The sequence below is a fragment of the Sorex araneus genome, chromosome 3 (genome assembly GCF_027595985.1).
Source record: "Sorex araneus isolate mSorAra2 chromosome 3, mSorAra2.pri, whole genome shotgun sequence".
Classification (NCBI taxonomy): domain Eukaryota; kingdom Metazoa; phylum Chordata; class Mammalia; order Eulipotyphla; family Soricidae; genus Sorex; species Sorex araneus.
This window is the reverse complement of record NC_073304.1, coordinates 11031896-11055395: the sequence shown is the minus strand read 5'-3', so window position 1 is coordinate 11055395 and position 23500 is coordinate 11031896. Positions and strand designations below refer to the sequence as shown.

Genomic DNA, 23500 nt, shown 5'->3' with positions numbered 1-23500 from the left:
TCCCTCATTCTGGTGACCTACTCTTCTCTAGCACTATACGTATGTACTTAATATGCTAGGAAACATAAGGGCGATGTTTCTGATTTTCATAGCACAGCGGGTAGGGCGTTTGCCTTGCACACGGCTGACCTGGGTTCGATTCCTCCGTCCCTCCTGGAGAGCCCGGCAAGCTACTGAGAGTATCCCACCTGCACGGCAGAGCCTAGCAAGCTCCCCGTGGCGTATTCGATATGTCAGAAACAGTAACAACAAGTCTCACAATGGAGATGTTACTGGTGCCCGCTCGAGCAAATCGATGAACAGCAGGATGACAGTGTGAGTACTTCAGATGTCTTAAATTTAGGTTTTTCATGGAGACCTATTTGCAACAAAACAAAGCCATTTCAAATCCTGGATGTACAGCTTGGAACAGGAGTGGCGACAGAGAGCCCGGGGCCGCTCTCCTCCAAATGCAGAGAGCCGTCAGCTGAGTGCTTGATGCTAAGCCGGTCTCCACCTTCTTAGTCTCCTCTGCAAAATGAGGAACATCACCGAGCTAGGAAGCATCTCAAAGTGGATGCTCTGCTTTGGGTTTCCACTCCCCACCCCACCCCAACCCCCCAAACAGTGGCTTTTGTATGGGAGATAAAGCTACCACTGCATTTCCGGGATCCTGTTGTAATCAAAAATCTCTGGGTACAGAGTATAGAGATGCACCACATTTATTTATCTTCATTGGCGCATCACTCCCAGCAGAGGGGTTGGGCGGGCGGGAGGGATGACTGTGAGGTCATGGCTGGAACCCAAGGCTCGGCATTCTAAACATGTGCTCCAGCCCTGAGCCATCTTCCCAGCCTCTCCGAACACACTTTAAGCTCAATATTTGCACCTACCCTGATACGAATTAAACTGAACATATTTTGGGAGGTGGTCACAGCTGGTGATGCTCAGGGATTTCTTCTGGCTCTGCACTCCGGACTCACTCCTGGCAGTGCTCGGGGGACCATATGGGATGCTGGGGATCGAACCCATGTTCAGCTGCACAAGAGGCAAGTGCCCTCCCCTCTGTACTATCTCTTTGGCCCCTAAACTATAATCTTTCAATGAGTTGAAGAAACTGCTTTTAATACTGAATGCTGAAAATGTTGCTTCTTGGGATGGGTGTTTGGGGTTCACCGTTTAAAAGAGCAGAATCGCCAAATCCTTCACTGCTCCAGTTTCCACATCAGGATAATGATGCAGATGATAATAATAAGGATAATGATGGCTGCCTTACAGGACGGGCAGGAGAATAAAACAGGACATTCAGCACAGGGCCCGGCCATATCAATACTCAGCAAATGTGAGTTTGTTTATTTTGGGGCTTGGGGCCACACCTGGCTGTGCTCAGGGGACTGTGTGTGCTGAGGATGCACCTGACCCCTTATACTATCCCCCTATACAGCAGATGTTATTTTTAAGCTATTGCCATTGAACATTTCCATCATCAATATGTGTATCCTGGCATGCATACATCTATTTGTCATAGGCATGTAGGTTTATGAGATAAGTTAGGATCTCATGGTCTACAGCTGGAAGAGATTTATAGATCCAGTTCAAACTTCTTGTTTTATACATGAACACCTGCAACCACTGGTCAGGTGAGGGGCAGAAATGGCCAGGTGAGGGGCAGAAATGATACTTGAGGTTTCTGGCTTAGGCTTTCTTTCTACCTTTCTTCCCTTCGGTATAATTCTATTGAAATAATTTATTTTCAATATTTTGAAATATTCCATAGGCTTTTGGTTCTCAGTAAATTATGGTATCACAGTAATGTGGCTTTTGTTCGTGCCTGTTCATCACTCCATCAAGTAGGTATTTTATTGAGTAAAAAGACTCTATTTGAGGGCCATGGAGATTGCTTCAGTGGTAGGAAACATGATCTAGACAAAGCCCTGAGTTCTAGCTGGAGAACTTCCTAGACCCATCTAACACCATCAAATGTGATCCCTAGTTTATTTTTTTTTAAGTCCATTAACTTAAATAAAAAAAAATCCAGAGGTCATCAAAGTAGTAGTAGAAAAATGTGTTTTATGAAATAGGCAAATTCTTCACATGGTCACTTAAAAATTGCAAATATTAGGGTGGGGCTGTGTCTCGGTGATTGAGTGCATACCTCACCTGGGTAAACTCTGGGTTTGATTCCCAGCACCGAAAAAAATTGTTTGGATATTGATTCCACTGATATATAATCTAATATTTGAGCCCCTGAGTCAGGACTTGTGCTCTATTTTATATTCCCATCACTGACTCACGGTAAGATCTTGGGCAAGTCACTTGACCTTCTTATATTTCAATGTGTCAAACTAGTCATAAAACTTAGCAAAGCATGACCTCATTATTAGTGCAATAGACTTGAAAGCGAAGATGTGCTTTGATACACGAAAGAATTGCCAAAAGAGAAGGCTAGTAAAATTTGAAGAACCAGAAAGTGAATTTTATTATCAACAAAATGATTCTGAAATACATAATCTTTAGCAAGTGAAGTCATGTAACAGTTTCTTTTATTTGGGTGGAATAGGTTAAATAATGAGAAACATTATTTTAAGGAATGCCTCAAAACCGGAGATGATAGCAACTTAACTAAAATAGCTACATGGAACAGAAACTGTTAAACACTAAGGAATCCTTTTTTTTGTGGGAGGGTTTGGGCCATACTGATACTTAGGCCCTCTCTGAGGTCAGAGATCTCTCCTGGAAGTGCATAGGGGAACCGTAGGCAGTGCAGGGAACTGATCAGTGTTCTTTGTGTGGAAGGCAAAAGCACTTGAACCCCTATACTGATTATCCTGACCCTAATGAAACCTTGAAAACACTGTTGTCCCGTTGTTCATAGATTTTGCTAGAGCGGGCACCAGTAACATCTCCATTGTGAGACTTGTTGTTACTGTTTTTGGCAATCAAATACGCCACGGGTAGCTTGCCAGGCTCTGCCATGCAGGCGGAATACTCTCAGTAGCTTGCTGGGCTCTCCAAGAGGGACGGAGGATTCGAACCCGGGTCGGCTGCGTGCAAGGCAAACGCCTTACCCACTGTGCTATTGCTCCAGTCCTTTAAAAATTTAACATATTTATTTCTAAGCCAATATTGTATAACATATAGCACTGTAGCACTGTAGCACTGTCATCCTGTTGTTCATAGATTTGTTTGTGCAAGGCAAACACCCTACCCACTGTGCTGTATACTTAGACATATATATGTGTGTGCATGTATATATGTATATGTGTGTGTGTATATATATGTATTTTTTAAAATTTGGGGGCCACGGGAGAGTAGTGTTTCATACTCTGTACTTGGAAGGCCATAGGATTGAACCCAGGATTCCAACATGGAAAGCATGTGCTCAGTTCTTCAAGCTCCGCTTTAAAATGTACATAACTAACCACCTCATAGAAAGGTTGACAAAAAATTATAAATTCCCTTAGTAATGGAGCTTTTTTAAACTACCCGTGGTGTGCTTAGAGGAATGTGTAAATTCAGTGCCAGGGATTGAACTTGGGACCCCTGCATGCAGAATCTGAGCTCCTGTCTGTGGAGCTTCATCTTGTCCTGGGCCCAGAAGCAGATATAGCTGCTTGTTCGTGCCTTGGCCATTCAGACGTGTAGCTCACAGGATTATTGAAATTGACTTTTTATATTTTATTGAAATTGACTTTTTCTATTTTATTTCCAACTTGATGGTGACAGTGATGGGGATGATTGGCAGATTTGCAAAGTCAGTACGGCCTTTCCAAACCGCAGAGGGAAGGCAGTACCCTTCCCTTGTTGGCTGCTCTAGCCTTTGATGGTTGTTCTGATGAATGATGAATGCTTTGGGGTCACTCCTGATGGGCTAGGCGGGTTACTCCCAGTTCTTTCCGAGGGTGTGAGGGGTCATGCCTGGTGCAAGCACTCTGGCGGCTGAACTACCTCTTTGGCCCTGCAGCCGCTTTTGAAATTGAAGAGCAGGCTAACCCTTTCTGCAGCATTCCAGGAGGACTATCAGTCAGAACATTTCCACAGATGCTTGTCTGGGATTACCCAGGCAGTCCTCTGGCATCTGCAATGTGCCCGAACATTTCCCGTTCTTTTAAAAACATCTTTTTGAAAAAAGAACTCCCCCCCCCCCAAAAAAAAAAACCCAAAAACAAACATCTTTTTTTTTGCAGGCTCCATGAAAGTCTGAAACATGGGAAACCAAGCAAAATCCTTTGGCGCAAAGCTGCCAATCTCCACGTTCCCAGACGGGGCAAGCAAGTGATAACTTGGAACCGTTGTCCAGACGCTGTAAACAAAAGATCAAATTCTGTGTTCAGCCTTGGCCAGAAAAGAAACGGTTTGATTTTTTTTTTTCAAGAAAAAGAATCAAAAAACAGAAAACAAAAACAAACCGACTTGGGCTTCAAATAAAGGACTGACCACGCTTTTTCTATACTACAAAAAATAAAAAATTACCCAAGCCCCAGGAAAATCAGGGATGAAATACGATTTCAAGGGGAACATACTAGATTGTGAGTTAAGCGATGGTCTGATGAAGCTGTGTGCCAGCGCTGTCACGGAGGGGGATTCTGTTTTTCCTTGTGTGTACGGATCTCTAAATTCAGATCTGATCACTCCGTACCAGGAACATTCAGAGAAACAAAATACACCAAAAAAAAAAAAAAAAATGCTGCAAAGCCTGAGCTGTAGGAGATGCATGGTTCAGTTAAGAGCAGCCCAGAATGAACAGTGCTTTCCATAGGGGGAAAAAAAAAGAAAAAAGGGAACAGAACTGGTGCGGTGGGGTGGGGTGGGGGGAAGAGAGTTACTATTCCGGCACACCGGCAAAACTATTCCGTGGGAACGTGAAAAACATGAGCGCGTGGCTAAGCCCGCGGGCAGAGGCACGGATTCCGCACGCAGGCTCTGGGCACGGCGCCTTCCCCCCGGAGGAGAGCTCTGGCCCCTTCCAGATCCTTCTGCGCGGTGGAAGGCTGCGCGGCCGGTGCGCCTCCCGCCCCCGCAGCCCCGGCGCCCCGCGGCGGCCCCCGCCCCCGCCCCCAGCACAGCCCCCCGCACGCGAGCCGGCGGGCGCGGGGCCCGGGGCGCGCGGCGGGCGCCGGGGGCAGGGCGGGGCCGGCCCCGGGGAGCGGCGTCCCGCGGCTCTCCCGCCGGGGCGCGCGGGCGGCGGGCGGCGGGCGCGCCGGGGGCGGGGCCAGCGCGCGAGGCCCGGCCCGGCGCGAGGCGCGCGCCGGCGGCGGCGGCGGAGGGATACGGAGCGCCGTATATATACGGCGGGGCGCAGGCTCGCGCTTCGGCACTGGTGCTGGCAGGCTCGCGGGCGCGGCGCCGTTACTCGCGGTGGGGCCGGAGCGCAGGCGGCGGCACAGGCGGCACAGGCGGCACAGCGCCCCGCGCACCCCGCGCCCGAGCAGCAGCGGCAGCGGCAGCGGCAGCAGCAGCAGCGTCAGCGGCCAGCAGCGCCGCCGCGGAGGCCCCCGCCGCCGTCTCAGCCCCTGAGCTGGTGCAGCCCCCCTCGCCCCCTCTGCTCGTCCTGCGCTCGCCCGCACCATGGTAGGTCGGGAGTGGCCGCGGGAGCAGCCTCCCGCTCGGGGTCTCGCCCCCGATCCTGATTCCCGGGGTCTCTGTGTGCGTGTGCGAGTGCGGGAGAGGGAGCGGGAGGGAGAAAGGAGAGAGTTGGGGGTGGGTGGGGGAGCGCTCCATTATCTTTTTTTTTTTTCCGGGTGTTACGCAGCAGTTGCGGTTAGGAAGGATGCATTCCGGATTTGCATCTCGGTTTCCTCGTCCCCCGGGGCTTCTCATTTAAATTTTGGTCTCCCCTTTGGAGCTGGACTTGGCCTTGGGCTGACCGCGAGCCGGGCTGCGGGGAGGAGGAGGAGGAGGAGAGGGGGGGTCGTCCCAGCCGCGACCGCACCGGGCCCTGGCGCATCCACCCCCTCCCCCAGCCCCGCACCGCTGCACGCAGCGCGCCGCACCCGGGCAGCCCGCAGCGCTGCGCCTCGGCCGGGGCCCCGGAGGGGGGGCGGGGAGCCGGGCGGGGCCGGGCTCCGGGTCCCCCCCTCCCCCGCCCTGCCTCTCCCAGTTCCGAAGGCGGCCGCCGGCCGGGCGCACGGCAGAATGAATGGGTCCCGGGAGCCGGTGGCGCACATTGCTCCCACCGCGCTGTTGGGGTGGCGGGGTGGAGGGGTGGTCGTCGTGAGTCCCCGCCTCCCCTTTCTCTACCCCCCAGCCCCCCACCTCCGGCACCGACCCCGCCGGGCGTCCGCGCTCAGCCGTCCTCCCCCTCCTGCTCCCGCCCGGGGGGCGCGCCACGGGCGTGGGCTGGGAAGGAAGGAGCCGGGGAAGGGTGGGGTGAAGGCAGGAAGGCGAGGGGTGGGGGGCGGAGAGGGCGGAAGCTGCGGGCCGGGCGGGGCCCCGCCATGCGGCCCGGGTGGCGCTGCTGGCACCGGCGACCCCCGGGCGGCCCCGCGGGGCGTTGCGGCTGCACCCGGAGGCCCCTTCCCGCGGGAGGCGCGAGGCCCGCGCTAATTGGGGCGGGGGGGGGGGGAGGAGGCGGGAGCTGGCGCGCGCCTCGGTTTCCATTAGAGACGCGAAGTTTCTGCTCGGGGAGGAGGCGGTGGCGCTGCGGGCGCGGCGCCTGGGGGAGCAGCCGCGGGTGGGAGGCGCGGGGCGGGCGCCGCGCGGGCGCCGCGTGGCCCAGGAGTTGGGGCCGCGGCGCGGGGAGGGCGCGAGGGGGTGGTCCCGGCGGCGCCCCTGCCCCTGCCCGCCCTCCACTTCCCCGTCGGCGGGGAGCTGTCCTCGCTCCTCGGCGTTTCCGCTTTCTCCGCAGCCTGCGCGCTCGCCAGATGCGCCTGTGCGCCCCGATGGGTGTGTTGGCCACGGCCCCTTCCTCCCGCGGCCGCAGGGCTGACATCACTCTCCGCCCGCGCCCGGCAGGTTCCCATCACCTTTGCCCCCGGGGCTGGCTCTGCTTTGGGGGGGGGGGGTCTCTGTCGACCCGGGTGATGCTTACCCAGCGCCCCCCACCCACTCCCCATCGGAAGGCGAGTTTGGGGGCGAGGTGGGACTGATTCTCCCCCGGAACAGCGACAGTTTTCTCCTGCAAGGTGTGGCCGCGCTTCCTGTTGTACAAGACAGACGGAGCCCTGGCGTTACATAAATCATCGTGTCGCCGCCTTTTACCAAAAGAAAACCAAATTTGCAGTGACTCGGCGACTTAGGAAGGGAGGAAGCCCAGTTTGAAAAATTGCTTGAAACAAAGAAGCCCCCCCCCTCTCCTGCCAGTCAACATATCAAAACCCCATTTCTACGGAAAGTTTTCATTTAGGACTTAGAATAGACTGAAGTGTGGTTAGCTTTCTATTTGTAACCGGCTTCATTAGGCGTCCTTCATTAAAGTAAAAATACATATTAGCTCTCCTTGAGAGCTGAATTCCCCTGACTGGAGGCGCAGGCTGAGTGTTGCAGAGACCAAATAATGCAAGTGAGAATTGCCACCTCCAGTAAAGCGTGCTTATTATGAGCAACTCTTATGTCATCCTAGAGGTGGGGAGAGAAGTAAATATTTTCCAGCGAAGTTTTCTCTCCCGAAAAGAAAGAGACTGTAGCGTCTCAGGATCGCTGTGCCTTTTGTGTGTGTGCCCGTCCTTAGTTTTTTTTTTTTGCAGTTCCAAAACGGCTTCCGAGCCCTGCTTCACAGGATAATTTGACCAAGGGCATTAGCTATAGTAATTGCAGGCCTCCGACAAATAACTGCCTCATTTAAATGATTGGAAAGCATTCATTACAGCAGAATTAAGTGGGAAGGGTAACCCCATGCTATGTATTTATTTAATTTTTTCGGGATGTAAAAGCCCCTTAATCCGACACAATGCCATTATGTAACTCCAATTTGGAGATTGGAAGCGCCCGCAGCAATGCGCAAGGTGCGGTGAAAGCCTCCCCTGGACTCGACCCTGCGCGCTGTTGGCTGCGGTGCCCGCGGCGCCTGGCTGGATCCCCGGGCGCCTGTGGGCGCTGTGGGGGCGCGGGCCGGTAGGTGGCGCTCTCCCTTCTCCGCCTCCGACGCTGCAGATGCCGCGGGGCCTGTTGCCGCTAGAGGAGCCCTGTTTTCAGATGAGGCGGCCCCCCTCCCTCCTCGGGCAGGAGCGCACGGGGCCACGGGCCCGGGAGAGTGACATCCTTTGTCTTCACGGTGTCACCCGGGGCTCTCATCATTCTGATTGCTGTCATCAGATGACAGTGGAAAAAGTTGCGAGGGTTGGTCCAGGGGCTGTGCTCCCGGAGACCCCGGGGCAGAGTGTGGCTGGATGAGAAACTGTAGCTGCCGGCACTGAACTGTAACCTTTCCTTTCTCCTGCAGGCCGATCAGCTGACCGAGGAGCAGATCGCTGGTAAGTCCGGCGGGGGCAGGTCCCCTTAAACCAGAGCTAGACAGGACTCAGCTTGGTTCCAGTGACTCCTGAATCCCCTTCCTAAAGCCTGAAGTGCTCCAAGCACTTAGGTGACAACAATAAGCAGAAATACTTGAGGCCGGACATCATTGCCACTAATTTGAAGATTATGTGAAAAGGGAAAAAAAAAAGTGGGACTAAGACAGTCCGTTTGTTGTACCCTGGAGTATTTGTTTCAGCAGGGAGCCTTGCAGATAAGAGGAGGAAACAGCCTTCAGCTCAGAAAAGGCCCTTTTAGAATTCTTACGTCACTGGGCTTGTAAGGAGCCGCCCTCAAATCTTGTGTTGGCCAGGTGACAGTCAGTGAGGGTGGGTGCAAGCGAGAGTTAGGGCCCCTGTCAGAGCTGGATGGGAGTTACTTTAGGTATTAAGGGTTTTTTTCCCCCCCTTGTTGGTTTTGGGGCCTCACCCAGCAGTGCTCAGGGCTTACCCCTGGCTCTGTGCTCAGGGGTCACTCCTGGCAGGGCTCTGCTGGAGGGACCCCGAGGTTCCTGGAGTTGGACTGGGCTCGCCACGGGCAAGGCACGGCCTTAATCCAAATACCTTCTCTCCAGCCCTCGGTTTTGGCTTGGGCGACTCTCTGGAGGGTATGCGTATGTATATTTTGGAGGCCGTTTCTCTGGAGGAAACGCGCAGTGCCTCTGAGAGGCTCTGAGTGCCTTTGAGGGAGGCTGGTTGCCTGGGACTCCTCCTCACGTTGCTATGGAACGAGCCGTCCAACAGGAAGAGGCCTTTGGGGACGGTGTGGGCCGCTCTTCACGCGGGTGGGACTCGGGACCGGTTTGAGCGCAGCGTCCTTTAAAGACACGAGACAAGTGTGGTTTTCTGGAGCGGCTGCCAGGAATGGTGTTTAATCCACGACCTGCCGCCTGTGAAGGGCCAGTTCAGGGGCGACTGGAGTCTTGTCCCCAGTGGCTAGCGACCGGGCGGGGTCTGATGGATTGCGCAGCTGGACTGGTGGCGGCCAGTTCCGGGGAAGCCAGTCCGGTGGCGGCGCTGGGCGGGGTCGGTGACATTCATTCTCAAAGGTGAACTTTTGTTTTCAGAGTTCAAGGAAGCTTTCTCCCTGTTTGACAAGGATGGTGACGGCACCATCACCACAAAGGAGCTTGGGACTGTCATGAGGTCACTGGGCCAGAACCCAACAGAGGCCGAGCTGCAGGATATGATCAATGAGGTGGACGCTGACGGTAAGGGTTAGCAGCAGCGCGGTGCGAGTCGGGTCCAGACACTTCCCAGGCTCGGCTCCCGGGGGGCCTGGAGCTAAACACGCAGTGTGGGGGGGGGGGTCTCCTCTGTGGCCGCCTTGCAGCCAGCTCCGGGCAGAGGGAGCATTTCCTGGATGAGATCGTCTTACTGCTCGTTTTCCACCTGCGGTGACCTGGGCGCAGTCTTCTCCAGTGGCCAGTGAACAGAATAGCCTAAAACACCTGTACTAAATACCAGATAGCCTCAAAGACTCGGTCTCCAAGAGGAGAGGAAGGACCCCTTGAGATGTTAGCCGTTCCCGACTGGAGAGGGGGCTCGGAGACCTACCGCCCATTGAGCCGCAGAGGGTGCTTCTTCCTACACCCCCCCAAATTAGTAAAGAACTGAGCACGGTGTGAAGCGTGTGATGGACGTGTGTGCATGTGTGCACCGGGAGTTTGTTGAGGCTCGGGGAAGTGCACGTCGATGATGGGGCACAGCCAAGAGTGTAAGAAAAGGGAAGGAGGGGAGAGGGGAGCCCTGAGCTCATGCTGCAGTCACCGGCCAGCCGCTCCCGAGGCCTCCCGGGCCTGATGGACAGTTGACCTTTTCTTGCTCACTTCCTTCCAGAAGCAGCTTCTGAGCAACCCCTCCACCGGAAATCTGTACTCGCACGAGTACACCGAGAAGCCTGGCACCCGCACAGCACAGCTGGAGGGCTGAGCGGAGAGCAGTTTGGGCTTAGGTGATTTGAGAGGTGGTCGGCTTGAGATGCGCCCTTCGAAACAAACAGTGTGAGGGCATTAAGAGACATCGAGTTACATGTATTAGAAGCAGGGCTTTTGGTGATGGTCTTAGCGTAGAAGTCTGGCCCATTGGAGCTTAATAACTGATTTTGGAAAGTGGGATTGTTCACAACTTGATTCTGCCGAGAGGAGCAGCCATCTGGGGGCGGGGAGGGTCCTGGCTGTGTGTGGCCCAAGGAGATGGCGCTTGGGGTGTCAGTGAAGGGAATGGGGCAAGGCTGTGGCACGTTCCTGAATGAGGGGTTCAGCACCAATAGCTGTGGATGTCCCCGCATGACCGTGAGCGGACACTCCGGATCATTTGTCTTCTGTGAAAGTAGCACTTTACAACTGTAGGAGGACTTGCAGGCTATTTTCATGTAAAGGGACTAGTGAAAGGTAACCTGACCCTTTAATTTCCGGTCAGACCACGGCTGGTCTTTGGGGGGTGTTCATCTGACTTTGTTTTTTGGGGCTGGGGCTTTGAGTATTTGGAGCGCTTCATACATAGCTTCTGAAATATTAATGGGCTGAGCTGTGAGGACAATTCTGGAGCATTCTAAGCTTTGCCCTTCGTGGAAATAGATACTTGCTTGGCAAGAATGAAGTGGCTTTCCAGTGGCTGAGCAATAATTCCCCTCCCTTGGTTTGGGGGGGGCAGGGGCGTGGGCCATGCCCAGCTCTGTGCCAAGGCTTGGTTTCGTGATGCTGGGTGTTGGCTGCCTTCGGGAAAGGCCTCACCATGTGCCAGTTCTCTGGCCCCAGGACTCTAACAAGTTCTGGTCTTCTGGATAACAAAGTCAAATTTTCCAGGTCACCACTACCCCAAGAACAGTTTTTTGGATTTGTTTTGGGGTTTTTTTTGGGGGGTCAAACCCGGCTTACTTCTGGTTCCTAGCTCAGGGATCCTTGTGGGCGGGCTCGGGGGACCATGTGGGCTGCCGGGGGTAAACCCCGGGTGGCCGTGTGCAGGGCAGGCACCCTCCCCACCGTGCTGTCATTCCAGTTCCCTAAAAACAGTTTGGACTTGTAACTTGGTGGCCCAGTCCCAGGTCTTTCCCAGTGTCCCTAGCCTAAAGCACAGTTCGTCCCCTTGGTCCAACTCAGGGCAAGTGCACCCCAGCCCCTCGGGAGAAGGCCAAGCGGGGGACACTGTGTTGCCCGAACAGGGAGTTCCCCCTTGAGTGGTGAAGGGGGTCTCTGTGCATTTTCCTTCGTACCCACAAATGCCGTCCTTGGTGTCATTTGAAAGTTGTGACACCTGTGGGCCATTGGAACCGTCCCGGCCTGCCGCAGGGTGGTCCCCCTGATAAAATCGGGGTGTCATGGGGCTCGAAAGTGACCTGCACCAGGCAGCATCACCAGAGCACTTGTTTTACACGCACTTTTCTTTTTTTTATTTGAGGAAACGGCACCATTGACTTCCCAGAGTTCTTGACTATGATGGCTAGAAAAATGAAAGACACAGACAGCGAAGAGGAGATCCGTGAAGCATTCCGAGTGTTCGACAAGGTAATTGCTGTCTGCACTGCAGACGGCGTTTTGCTGGGGCTTTTTCCCCCTTTTTTGGCAGTCCTCTTAGGTTGCTTTTGTTCAGGGGCTAGACCCCGCGGGGTTCAGGGGTCACCTCAGGCGGCTTCAGGGGAACCCTATGGGGTGGGGTGCTAGGGCTCGGGTTGACTCTGCGTGGCAAGCACCCCACCTGCTGTACCATCTCTCTGGCCCCTTGCTGTCGTCTTTAAAGGGCTGGAGCAGTCCTGGGTAGCGAACACGCAGCAAACTGCGCGGCGCCCTGCCTTCATGCAGTGACCTTATCAGAACAGACTAAGCGTTACAAACTAGCAGAGAAATCGGAGTCGGATTTCTTGGTGGTTACTTTCGTTTTCTTGTGGCTTATGAAATCGCTGCTCTGGTGCTCGTGGGGCGGTGTGCGTGAGAGGCGGGGCTGGGTGGCGGAGTGGCCCGGGCACGCGTGCCAAGCAGCCTCCGGCAGAGCCGCTTACCCCGCGCGGGGGCCCCCTCCCCTTCGCTTCGGCCCTAACCCGTGCCAAACCTTCCCAGGACGGTAACGGCTACATCAGCGCTGCAGAGCTCCGTCACGTCATGACAAACTTAGGAGAAAAACTAACAGACGAGGAAGTAGATGAAATGATCAGAGAAGCAGATATTGACGGGGACGGACAAGTCAACTATGAAGGTAAGCCCCGCCTCGGGTGTCGGGCGCTCTTCCCCGCAGGCTGGCCACCGGCGTCTTTGCTGGCCTTTCAGCACTGTGTCTGTCTTAGAGAAACTGCTCGCTCCTTGCAGCTGCCTCTGAAGATAACAAAGTTATGGTTGTTTGTCTTTTCAGAATTCGTACAGATGATGACTGCAAAATGAAGACCTACTTTCAACTCCTTTATCCCCCCCTCTAGAAGAATCAAATTGAATCTTTTACTTACCTCTTGCAAAAAAAAAAAAAGTTCATTTACTCATTCTGTTTCTATATAGCAAAACTGAATGTCAGAAGTACCTTCTGTCCACACACACCCAAAATCTGCATGTCTTGGTTGGTGGTCCTGTCCCCTAAAGATCAAGCTACACATCAGTTTTCCGATATAAATACTTGTACTACCTTAACGATAAGGAAGCACTTAGTGGATCCGCGCAGTTCCATTTGCTAATGATTACTACACTGTTTGGGCTGGCCAGTTTTTCATGCATGCGGCTTGACAATTGAGCACAGTCAGGCATTTGTATTAAAAAAAAAAAAAAGAAAAAAAAACAAAAAAAAGAGAAAAAAATCCAAAACCTAGTCCAATGGGTTCTAGTTCCGTTTGTTAGCATAAATTGTCATAGCTGGTTTACCAGAAGGAAAAGAAAAGGAAAAAAAAAACCCAACCCATTAAAAATTGGTTTACCTCGAGGTGCTGTGCAGAAAAAGGGGTGAAGGAGAAACTGTCCAGTTAGAGTTCCCCTCGCAGAATGGCCCTCCTGCACTTCCTGTGTCCCCAGCCGTGGCGCGGTGACACCCCCTCGCAGGGGCCCGGCCCGAGGGCTGGCTTAGCGCTGTCTGCATCGTGCCAGGGCGAGACTTTGAGGCTGTCACTGCTGACACAAATTTTTAGACCCCTTTTCTCAAGGGAGTATCTTTGGACTCTCTTTTTAAAACCTTCCCCACCTTGACCTGGGAGCCCTAGGGTAGTCGGCCGGGGCTGTGGGCTTCCGCCCCCCCCACCCCCGTCAGCATCGCTGTTCGAGAAATGACAATTTCTGTCCATTCCAAGTTATAAATGCTAGTCCTTTTTTTTTTTTCTTTCAATAAAGAAAGACCATTAACTTAAAGTGGTGTTACATGCTTTGTAAAGCTGAGATCTAAGAGGGGACAGGGCAGTCGGACGGGAGTCCGGTGCACCCCGCAGACCCCCGCCCGTCTCCCCAGCCCCAACCTCAGAGCGGAGACCTCGCCTACAAGGCAAGCAGATTCGCCATTGCTTCATCCTATTTATGGACATAGGTCTACTTGTACTTTGGGGGGAGGGCGGGCGGGGGTGGGGGGTGGTGAATTACAGTAACTTAATTCAGGCGGTAGAGCTCTGAAGGGGGGAAAAAAAACACTTTCTCAAGCATGTATTTAGGGGTTCTTCTCAGTCGTGCTGCTGATAACCTGTCGTATGTAACTCTGTGAGACCATCTGCAAGAGACAGGCTCTGCGGCGTCTGTAACGCGATCTTCTCGCTGTGTGTGGTAGCAGTAGTCCCTTCTCTAGAGCCAGTCTCATGCCTAAAAGACACTACTAGCCGTCACCTTTGGATTCGGGAGTTTCGATTCATGATTCTGTTGACCTTTGCCTCGACTTTAAGAAAAAAAAAATATTTTTTTTTTTTAATTTTTATTTTTAACGTCTTTAGTTGACTTCGCTTTTTCTCCAACCCCCCTCCAGCAAGCAGAACTAATGCTGGGCTCCAGCCTGAAAATAAAACTGCAGCCCAGAGTGAATTTTGTGTCTAATTATAAACCAGTAACCCACACTCAGATGCGGGCCCTGGGAGCGGCCTGGTGGGGGAGGCCCTGAGCAGCATGGCTGCGTGTCGTGGCAAACTCTGTGAAGGCTGATGTGCATTATTATTATTCTTCCCCCCCCCCACCCCCAAGGTGTTTATGGACTATCTTCATAGCAAGGAAGTCGGGGTTTTGAGCGTTGTGTAGGGGGAGGTTTGAATTTGCCGGGGAGGCCAGGAGTTGCTCCTGGCAGCCAGAGCTGCGTGTTCTGAACCCCCTGGCTGCTTCCTCTCCTACTCCCTGTTCCTCCGGCGCTGCGGAGCTTGTCCGACTCCCGCCGGGGGGCGAGGTCAGAGCAGTGGAGAGGAGCTGCCCGCTGGGCCCGGCCGGGCACTGCGTGGCAGAGGCAGATGCCAGGAGCGAGGGTGGGCTTCCGCAGGCCCCCCGGTTCTGGACAGGGCTCCTGCTAGCTTGGGGCCTCTGGCGGGGTGTGGGACCCAGGGCTGGGTTCCTGGAAGTGTCAGTTTCCATGGTTACCTGGCGGTTTCTCTCCTAGGGCGCCCCTAGTGGCCTGACTGTTGACCCAGCCTGGGGCCCGAGACCTGGTTGGTAGCTTGGGAAAGGAATTTTGGGCGCGGGGTGCTTGTTTTCAAAAACTTGCCTTTCACTCCGTTTTTCTGGAAGCAGGCGGGGGTGGGGGTGGGGGTGGGACTCCCATTTTTGTGGTCTCAGTCTTCCGAGACTACCTTTGGGTCCATGTTCTTGTGTGGCCAGCATCCTGCCTGGCAGCCGGAAGTGTCTCCCATCTCCTCCCCAGGGGATGCTGAGTGTCATTGGGTGCACAGGTGAAGCCTTGTCCGAAGAAGCCTTTGCTCCCCCAGCTGGCAGTGGGCACGGCCAGCGCCGGGGGCTGGGGGCTGGTGTCTGCAGGGCTCGGGAGTTGGTGTGTGGAGGAGAGGGCCAGGCCGACCTCACCTCGGGTGTTGCGAGCACCTTCCCGTCCACCCTCGCCCCTCCTTAGAACTAACTGCTCTATAAATACTATACATAGGTTTATATATACAAAGTGACTAGTTTAACTGGCATCCCGCTTGAGCCTGAGTCTTGCCGTAAAAGACTGCTGCGTTCTTGGCACTCACTCCCGCGGTCCCGTTCTCCGTCCGTCTGGGGCAGGTGGCGAGGCAAGGCGTCGGCCCCTCCCTCGGGGTCCGCTGCCGCGCCGCCGCCAAGAAAGGCTTTTTTTTCTGCTCTTTTGACAAACCGAATTTTTTGCACACATCAATTGGTGTCTTTTCGGCAACTTAAAAAAAACACATCGAAGATTAGCGACTGTACATATTTTTATATTCTCTTTATAATAAATGCATGTCTGACTACCTGTAAGCAATTGTGACCAGTGGCTGTCCCGCCGGCCCGGCTCTGCTGCGGCCGGTCAGCGTAGCAGCGTATTTAACTAACCCCTCGGCATATTGGGAACTTCTTCCTAAACAAAGAATGTAAATTTGGTCAAGTCTGCTCTTGGTTTCATTCACTTATTTAAACCTTTGGAATTATTGTATATCCTAAAGATTCTGATCTCTTTGGCAGTGACTAGATTTCCACGAATGTGTCTTAAAACAATCTCTCCCTTGATCAACTGGCAATTACTCTTTTCTTTTTTTTTTTTTTTAAAGAAAAAAAAAAGAAACAAAAACTCGAAGTCGTCCCTTAGGTGACAGAAATCCCTTGCTGTCCCTAACTTCCCTGGGAGTAGGAAGGAAGGTCGTGGCCTGGGTGGAGGGCGTTCTCTCTCCAGATGTCGCCCGGTGTTCATGACACACGTCCATGGCAGAGACGGGTGGTGGTTCCTTGGTGGACGCGCGCAGCGGCTGTTGGCAGCAGAGGGACTTGCAAGTCCCTGTAAATCTTGAGATCAACTGTCTGGAGATTTAAACCACCTCTCTGATGGGGGACCAACTCTATGGAAATTGTAAATAACGTTTATTATTTATAAACCTGGCACTGTATTCAATAAACATTTCTGCAGCCTTTCATCTCTACCTGCGAACTGTGTAGGTTCTTAGCTTGCAGCGCCTTCCGTGCCCCGCCGCCCCGCGGACCGGGCTCCGTGCGCGCCGAGGCGGTTCCAGCCGGCTGAGGTGAGTGAGGAGGAGACCGGGGCTTCCGCACTCAGCCCACCGCGGCCTCGCTCGGGACCAGCTGGCGTTCCCACACACTCTCTTCCTCCCCGTCTTTGACTAGACCAGGCCCTCAGACAGGCCACGGGAATAGGCTTTGCCAAGTTCCATTCCCTACTCCTCAACACAGTTTGGGGTTGGTTTTTGTTTTTGTTTTTTGCAGCTTTTTAATTTTATAAAGTAGTTCACAATATTTGACTACATTGAACAGTTTCTTGACCTAGCGACGTATTTATTTATGCTCGCTTTAGGCCAGAGAACGAGCTCAAAGGACCACACGCATGCTTTGCACGTGGGAGACCGGGGTTCCATCACCTGCCCTGCATGGTCCCCTGAGCACCACCAAGCGTGACAAGTGACCCCAGAGCCACCACCGGGTGTGACTCGAATGCCCCCTCCACCCCTAATAGGAAACCTCCCATGGTCTTAGCGTCAGCCGCGTCTGTGGGGATTGTGTGTGGACAGAAACAGGGACTGAGGGTTGCTACAGCTCAGCGGTGGAATGCCCGCCCGGGGCGGGTGGTGTCCTGGGTTCTCTCTTCCCCGCCCCCCGGCACAGCGTTGCAAAACCGGACCGGGATAGGGAACGCCGCTGTGGTCCCTGCGCCCCGGCCTAGAGCAGGGCGGCTGCAGGAAGGGGAGTGGGTCGGAACCTGCAGCCGAGACTCGCCCTCCTTCACTGCTCGGGCTCCCGTGCAGACGAGGTTTTCTGGGTTTGGGTTTGGGGCTGCACCTGGCGGTGTTGAGCTACCCCCCCCCTCCACCCCATCTCGGTGTCCAGGCAACCATACGCGGTTTCGGGAATCCAACCTGGGTGCCCTATGTGCAGAGCATGCATTCTGCCCTCGGAGCACTGGGTGCTGAGCAGACAGTGACAGGGATGGGGGGATGGGGGGCGGGTAAGCCCCTGTTTGGGCTGATGCCCCTAGGACAGGAACTGCCAGGGAAGTGAGCACTGGGGCAGGGGCAGAGCCCGCTGCCCTGCAGCTCAGGGACAGCCTTCCCTGGAAAGTACAATGATGGGGCTGGAGCGATTGCACAGTGAGGGAGGGCGTTTGCCTTGCATGCGGCCAACCCGGGTTCGATTCCCAGCATCCAATAGGATCCCCCAAGCACCGCCAGGAGTCATTCCTGAGTGCAGAGCCAGGAGGAACCCCTGAGCATTGCCGGGTGTGACCCAAAAAGCAAAAAGAAGTATGATGATGGAGGGGTACGGGACGGGGGGGGGGGGAGCAGAGAAATAGTGCCCCAGGCTGGGTGCTGGTCTAGCTCACAGCCCACCCGGGGTCGTCCCCAGCACCCCATAAGGTCCTCTGGGCCTGCCCGGTGTGATACCTCAGCATCACTGGTGTGGCCCCAGGCCAAATAAGGTGATGAGACTAGATCCGCCCATTACTCCGCCTTTCTCCCATTCTGACGGGCCCAGCTTGGCACCACTGGTGAGGGGCGGGGGGTCTAAATAGAAATCGCAGACCAGAGGGCAGGAGGCCAAGCGGTGGGAGCGCCAGAGACTCCGAAATGACACACGGGAGTTGTCGAGTCTCAGCAGCTCCCACTTGGGGGTGGAGGAGAGGGGAAGCTTGTTATTAAGCCTGTGATGTAATATTGGAATGTGGGTCAGAGAAACTGATCATTAAGTGACTTCCAGCCTCCTCCCAAGATGGAAAGAGGAAGCTCCCGCCCCGCCGGGCCGCAGGAGAGAGTGGCGGCGGTGACGTCATGGGGCTGCTGGCGCTCGGGTTCAGAAGCACACGCGCACACATATTTCCGACTGGAGCCCAGCGACTCCCCCGGGCCCCGGGGGCTGGAGCCCCAGTGACTCAGAACGCCTTAGAAGGAAAGCAAACTTCCAGATTTTTATAGCTCGGAGCATTCGCCCGCTGCCCTCCGCCCTCTGCCAGGAGTGGGGGACTTGAGTGGCGCAGACAGACTCAGGAACCCCAGGAAAGCTGGCGGCCGCCCACCAGCCTTCCTGCTCGTGGGGGACAGGGCCTGAATTTGGGCTGCAAAAAAAAAATTTAAAAAAAAGAAGTGGCAACTTCCTCCGAAGAATTATTTATGTCCTTCCTGTATGTCAGCAGCCTTTGGCTGAGACTCTGTTTACACGTCCCCGTAGTATTTCCAAGTTCTATTTTCCCTTTTTGTGAGACGAAGGGCGAAGAGTGTTCTCAAGTAAGACGGTTTCTTGACCGTTTTGTGACAGTGGCCTCTCTCCTGGCTTGGGCGTGTTATGTGCGCTTGGCTTTTGAGCTCCTTTTCTTTTCCTTTTTCGGGTCTTTGCCTTTCCAAACCGTGATACTTTGGACAGGCTAGAGGTGGGTGGGTGCCATGTTTTATAGCAAAAGGTGGATGCTTGTTTTTCCATGCATACTGATGCCAAGTCGACACTTGAGACCGTGGATTGTTTGGGGTGGGGGGGTTGTTTTGTTTTGGGGCCATACCATGGTGCTCGGGGCTTCTGGCTTTGGGGTGTTGGGGATTGAACCTGGAGTTGCGGCGTGCAAGGCAACCACCTTAGCTACTGGACTCCCTTTCTTGCCCCGTTTTTGTATTTTAACTTAATAGTACTTACTTCGGGGGGGGGATTTTTTCTTTTTTTTTTTTATGGGATTTGCATTTTATTTATTTATTTATTTATTTATTTATTATTTTTAATTAGTGAATCACCGTGAGGGTACAGTTACAGATTTATACATTTTTGTGCTCATGTTCCCCCCATACAAAGTTCGAGAACCCATCCCTTCACCAGTGCCCATTCTCCACCACCAGTAAACCCAGCATCCGTCCTACCCTCCCCAATCCCATCTCCCCCCACCCCACACTGCCACTATGGCAGGGTATTCCCTTTTGATCTCTCTCTCTGATTAGGTGTTGGGGATTTTTTTTTTAAAGGAATATATGGAGAGATGAGTAGAGTGGGTAGGACACGTGCCTTGCGCATCTTTGACCCTGGTTCATTTTTTAGCACACCAGATGGTCCCGAGCACCAGCAGGAGTGATCCTTGAGCAGACTAAATCCCACGAGATTGGCTGGCTGTGGTCCCAAGCCAAGAGACAGCAGGAATCAGGGCGATTTCTCAGAGGGCTGAAACACGGGCTTGGCATGTAAGCAATCTGGGTTCTAGCCCAGGCTACACTCCGTGTGACATTATAACCCCCCCAAAAAAAATAATTAGGAAATCATATTTTAGTTAAAAGGACGACGTTAGGGCTGAAGGGATCGTGCAGCTGCTAGGGCACTGGCCAGGTTCAATGCTCGACACCCCGTGTGGTCCCCTGAGCACAGAGCCAGGAGTATACCCTGGGCCCCAGAACAATAAAAAGAACTAGGTCACATTCTGTAGGTCAGAGCCCCAGTCCAAGGACCCGTTTTTTGGTGGTTCTCAAACTTGGGAGCACTTTCCATGACAAGCCTATGAACTCATCAGGCAGCCCGGACCCAGTTTTTATAAAAATATGTTTCTGATTCCAAAAGAAATGTCACTTGGATAAAATTTGTTCTATCTAGTGACCCTGTTGCATGGTAAAATTTGGGGTCCTTTTTTTTAGCACATTCTTTTATTATATGTCTTGAAATCAGTTGTACTTTTTTTTTTTTCCTCCTAAAAATTTTACTTTTCTGAATTGTATCATTCAGGGCAGCAGTTAAGGCACCTGCCTGGCATGTGGCCAGTACCATCCCTGGTACCGTGTGGTTCCCCGAGTATCACCTGGGGTGGCCTGAGTACCTGTGGGAGTGTAGCAGGGGCTGGCCTTGCACTCAGCTGACCTGGGTTTGATCTCTGGCATCCCATATGGTCCCCCGAGCACTGCCAGGAGTGGTTCCTGAATGCAGAGCCAGGAGTAACCCCTGAGCATTGCTGGGTGTATGCCCCCCCTCCAAAAAAAGACCCCAACATGGGGGTGGAGTGATAGCACAGCGGGTAGGGCGTTTGCCTTGCATGTGGCCGGCCCGGGTTTGATTCCCAGCATCCCATATGGTCCCCCGAGCACCGCCAGGGGTAATTCCTGAGTGCAGAGCCAGGAGTGACTCCTGAGTATCACTGGGTGTGACCCAAAAAGCAAACAACAACAACAACAACAAAAGGTATAGCCCAAAACAACCCCTGCCCCTCCAGGTGAACAGTCCAGTGGAGTTTGATAGATCCACAACACGACAGCAGTCTCCGTAGTCTCATCTGAGAGTAGTGTCGTCTCCCCTGTATCAGGCCTCGCACCCCGTCCCCCCCTCTCCAGCTGCAGGCACCTGGTTTATCTGCCTCCCGCCTGGATTTGCCGGCGCTGTACCTCTGCACGGAGGTGCCCTTCCGAGCTCTTTCTCCTCGCGCCTTTTCTGCCCAGCGTTCCCGCCAAGGCTTCCACCCGGGGCATCGTTCGTAGGAGCAGGCTGTACTGAACGGCATGACGAAGTCACCCTTCCCCTCACAAACACCATTTGGCACAAGCCGTTCCGAGCAGCTCCGAGTGTGAGAACATCACGGAGAGAGTGAAACCCGCTTCCCTCTCGCTTCCACGGACTGGCTGCACTTAGGCGCAGTGGGCGTCCTCCGCGCCCGTCCCGATCCCACAAGGCACTGCTCACGGGGGGTGAGGGAGGGGTGCAGCCTCACCCCACCCCCCCACCCCGGACTTCAGGCTTAGTATTTGTTTCTTGGGGGGTGGGTCACACCCTGCAGTGCTCAGGGATCGCTCCTGGCAATGCTCGGGGACCCCTACCAGGGTCCTGGGATCAGCCCAGCGTCAAACGCATGCACGGCAAGTGTCTTAACCTCTGAACTCTTTCTCTGGGCCCTTTGTAAAACGCCCCATTTGAGAGAAATCAAGGTGGAGCGAAGTAGATGCGGGTTGGATGTTCTGATTTCTGGGTTCACGTCTGGCCCTGCAAGTATTCTGAACTTGACCCTGGGCCGTAGTTTATTCTTCGTGAGACTCTTCTCACATTCTACTCAAGGCAGAGGCCTGTACCGCTTGTGCTCTTTCGGCAGTGCTCAGGGCTCACGTGACCTTGCACTCGGGGGACCGACCAATTGTGGTGCCGAGGATCAAACCAGGATGACCCCCACTCCCTCCCCCCACATGCACCCAAGGCAAGCGCCTTGACCCCTGTGCTATCTCTCTCTGGTGCCTCAATTCGTTTTTTTGTTTTTGTTTTTGTTTCATTTTGTTTGGGGACCATACCCAGCGATGCTCAGGGAGGGGCTTTTCGCAGTGCTGTGCTCAGGGATCTCCGGGTGGTGCTCGGGGGACTACATGGGATGCCGAGGAGGATCGAACCCAGGTCCACCATGTGTAAGGCCAGTGCCCTCCCTGCTGTGCTCGCAGGAGCTTTTCTCCCCAGGTAGCCAGGCCTCACCTGGGCTACTCGGACCCCAGAGCAATGCAATCCATCCCACCTACTCTCTTCTCCACCAAGGGTCTGTCTGCAGCTGCGGGAGGGCCGTCCGGTTGCAGGTCAGGTCAGAGGTCCTGCCCCGAGCCTCAGACAGGGCGAGGACCCGGGGGTTGGCTGAACCGTAACCCGCTGGACCTTTCTGAAGGGGGCCAGGAGGGAGCGCCGGGTCCGGGCGTGTAGCCGCCAGTGAAGCAAACAAACGGCAGAGCTCGGCCCGCCCTGCCCTGCCCTGCCCCCGGCCACCCGTGCCAGGGACGCCCTCGAAGGCGCCGCTTTCTTTCATTTGTTCTTGCGGAGAGGAGCAGCTTGTGGAAGGAACGAAGGGAACAAAATGCGTGGAGGTTTGTTCCCGTGCCTGTCTACAGTGCTTCAGAGCCCTGGTTTAGAGGGTTCCAGAATACTCCAAGCTCACTCACTCTGCATCTGGGCAGCGTGTGCAGGAAAAATCCTGAAGTATCACTGCCGAGTGGAGTGCTGACGAAGGGCTCCTCCAGCCTGAGTGCGGAAGGACCCTGCAGACACAGTGTACGACGCACGGAGAGTCCACAACGGCCAGAGTAGCGTCATGGGGAGGTTTTTGTTCACTTGGGGGCCACATTCAGTGATGCTCAGGGGCTACTCCTGGCTCTGCTCAGGGCTCCCTCCTGGGGGGCGTCTCTGGGGACCATACGGGATGCTGGGGATTGACCCCAGGTCAGCCGCATGCAGGACAAGTGCCCCCGCACTGGAGTCACTCTGGTCTCTTTAAAACCATGCAGATTGTTAGCACAGTACTCCCAGTGTCTAAGGAGTTGCTAATTGTCCATTTGACCCACACAATAAACAGTTTTGATCTCAGGTGTATATATAGACCATTACATCCAACAATTAGATAATTCACATTACAGTGATTAAGCGTTAGCATGAACAATGCCAACAAATTAATATTTAACTGGGGGCTGGAGCAATAGCACAGCGGGTAGGGCGTTTGCCTTGCATGCGGCCGACCCGGGTTTGATTCCCAGCATGCCATAGGGTCCCCTGAGCACTGCCAGGGGTGGTTCCTGAGTGCAGAGCCAGGAGGAACCCCTGAGCATCGCTGGGTGTGACCCAAAAAGAAAAAAATAATAATATTAACTGTAATTCAAATGTAGGATTGACTGCGTATTAGTTCATAAAGTAAATTTCTCTATTGGCCAGGTTATTTAATAACAATGGAATGGAGGAGAAACATCTTTTTTTTTTTTGTTTTTGGGTCACACCCGGCAATGCACAGGGATCATTCCTGGCTCATGCACTCAGGAATTACCCCTGGCGGTGCTCAGGGGACCATATGGGATGCTGGGATTCGAACCCGGGTCGGCCGCGTGCAAGGCCCTACCCGCTGTGCTATCACTCCAGCCCCTGGAGGAGAAACATCTTAAAAATACAAGTTGGGCACCTGAATTGAGTAGGTGCTTGTCTCGTATCTGGCCGGTCCGGCTTCAGTCCCCAGCGCCCCATATGGTCCCGGGAGCCCCACCAGGAGCGATCCCTGAGTTCAGAGCC

The 23500-nt window shown here is 54.1% G+C and overlaps 1 protein-coding gene across 1 annotated transcript; it reads left to right on the top strand.

The window, feature by feature from the left end:
• The first annotated feature begins 5277 nt into the window (after positions 1–5277).
• Positions 5278–16443, top strand: CALM1 (calmodulin 1). The gene is made up of 6 exons (XM_004610257.2): positions 5278–5550; positions 8360–8390; positions 9497–9640; positions 11829–11935; positions 12485–12620; positions 12774–16443. Exons 1-6 carry the CDS (start codon positions 5548–5550, stop codon positions 12800–12802), a joined length of 450 nt encoding a protein of 149 aa, XP_004610314.1. The 5' UTR covers positions 5278–5547; the 3' UTR covers positions 12803–16443.
• The last annotated feature ends 7057 nt before the right edge of the window (positions 16444–23500 follow it).